Consider the following 2173-nt stretch of genomic DNA (forward strand, 5'->3'; position numbering starts at 1 on the left):
CTGATCCGGGACGGAACCGGGGAGGTCCCTTCCGGAGGGACTGCTGGGAACTGTAGTCCACGCGCCCTCCAGGCCCCACGCACACCTCGCCATCTGGCCTACATCTCCCACAATCCGCTAGGGGTCCCCACTCCGCGAAGGCCCCTTCCGGCCCCCCACCCCCAGCAGCGGCCCGCCCCCGGGGTGGCCCCGCACCTGCAGCAGCTGGGCCCGCACGTGGGCCTCGACGAGGTGGCTGCGGCGCAGGTTGCCAACGCGCCACATGAGGCAGAGGCGGCGGTCGCGCAGCGCCACCACCGCGTTCTCGCTGAAGACGAGCGTCTCGTTGCGCTTCTTGGGCTTGGCCATCTTGGCCATGACGGCGCCCACGACGAAGGCGTCGAGCACGCAGCCGGCGATGCACTGCAGCACCACGGCGGCCACGGCGGCCGGGCACTCCTCGGTGACGCTGCGCACGCCGTACCCGATGGACGTCTGTGTCTCCAGCGCGAAGAGGAAGGCGGCCAGGAAGCTGGCCACGTGGGAGAAACAGGGCGCTGGCGGCGGCGGGGCGGCCAGGTCGCCGTGCAGCGAGGCGATGAGCCAGAAGGCCAGGCCGAAGAGCAGCCAGGAGGCGAGGAAGGAGCAGGAGAAAAGCAGGCACATCCAGCGCCAGCGCACGTCCACGCACGTGGTGAACAGGTCGCTCAGGTAGCGCGCGCCCTGGCCGCCCAGGTTCACGAAGCGCACGTTGCAGTGGCCATCCTTCTTGACGAAGCGCCCGCGGCGACGCCCCACCGGCGACAGCGATGGTGCCCACCCATTGCGGCACAGCCCAGGCCCGGCCTCCTCCTCATCGCCTGCCCGGCTGTCCCCCGATTCCAGGGCGCCGCTAAGGCGGCGCAGGGCCCTGGCCAGGCCCATTGGGCGGGGACACCCCCTCCACTTGTCCTAGTGGGGGGCAGGCGCCCCGAACCTGCAGGGACGAGATGTGGGTAGCAACGTCAGAGGTGCCAGGGACGGGTGGGCCCTTGCGCGTGTGCTCCCTGGGCCTTAGGAGCCTCATGCCTCACAGCACTGCAGACGTGAGCGCCAGTTCTCAGATGAAGCCGAGGCACAGAATGCCTAACTTGCCCAAGGTCACAGCTGAGTAAGCCAGGACTTGCACGCTCGCTGTCTGGCTCCAGAGTCCAAAACTCGGTAACTAAGAGATGACTGCCTCTCAGCACCGAGTCAGCATGGCGAGAGGAGCTGGAGCTCCGAGGTTACTTGTTTTTCAAAACAGGCTCAGAAAACACGCAACAAAAGGGGAAACCAAGATAAACCGAACTTCATCAAACTTAAAAGCTTTTGTGCTTGAAAGGACACTAACAAGGTGAAAAGAGAATCCACTAATGGGAAAAAATAGTTGCAAATCACGTATTTAAGAAATTTGTATGTCAAATATATAAAGAGTCCTCGTGATTCAATAATAAAGACAAGCCAGTTTAAAAGTAGGCGAATGATCTAGAAATTTCTCCAAAAAAGATGTACCAGCCAAGATGTGCACGAAAGGATACTTCATTAGCCATCAAGGATGCTAATCAAAACCACGATGAGATACTTCACACCTACTGAGGATGGCTATAATAATGTAAAATACAAAGCCCCAAACCAGAACCTAAGTGTTGACGAGGACACCAAGAAACTGGCCCCTCTCCTCAAAAGTCTGGTAGTTCCTTAAATGTTTAAAAGTTGCCATATGATCCAGCAACTCCACTCCTAAATATTTCCGGAGAGAAATGTGTTCTCATAAACACTTGTACACAAATGTTCATAGCAGCGTTATTCACAATAGTCCAAAAAATGGAAACAAACTAAATATCCAGATACATGGATAAATAAAATGTGGTTATGTCCACATACGGGAATAACTCCCCGGTAATGAAATGAAGCACTGACACACACTACGATACCGGGAGACCCTGAAAACATTCTAAGTGAAGGAAGCCAGACACAAAAGACCACATACTATATAATTTATATCAAATGTTCAGAATGAGCAGATCCATAAATTGAGAAAGTAGACTAGCGGTCCCCAGGACTGGGGAGATGGGAGCTGGGCACTGCAGCCGGAGGACATTGAGATGAAAATGTTCTAAACTCGATTGCGACGATGGTCGCGCTACTCCACGAATATACTTAAAACCCCTTG

General features: G+C 56.1%; 1 protein-coding gene across 1 annotated transcript in view; it reads right to left on the bottom strand.

The window, feature by feature from the left end:
- LOC105301775 (ATP-sensitive inward rectifier potassium channel 14-like) overlaps nt 1-2167 on the bottom strand; it is a 6147-nt gene extending 3980 nt beyond the window's left edge. The window contains exon 1 of the mRNA XM_011374597.2: nt 196-2167. Within this exon, the coding sequence (XP_011372899.1) occupies nt 196-903 (708 nt within the window). The 5' untranslated portion in view covers nt 904-2167. The remainder of the gene's footprint in view (nt 1-195) is intronic.
- Between the last annotated feature and the right edge of the window lie 6 nt (nt 2168-2173).

The sequence above is a fragment of the Pteropus vampyrus genome, unplaced genomic scaffold (assembly GCF_000151845.1).
Source record: "Pteropus vampyrus isolate Shadow unplaced genomic scaffold, Pvam_2.0 Scaffold250, whole genome shotgun sequence".
NCBI classification, from domain to species: Eukaryota; Metazoa; Chordata; class Mammalia; order Chiroptera; family Pteropodidae; genus Pteropus; species Pteropus vampyrus.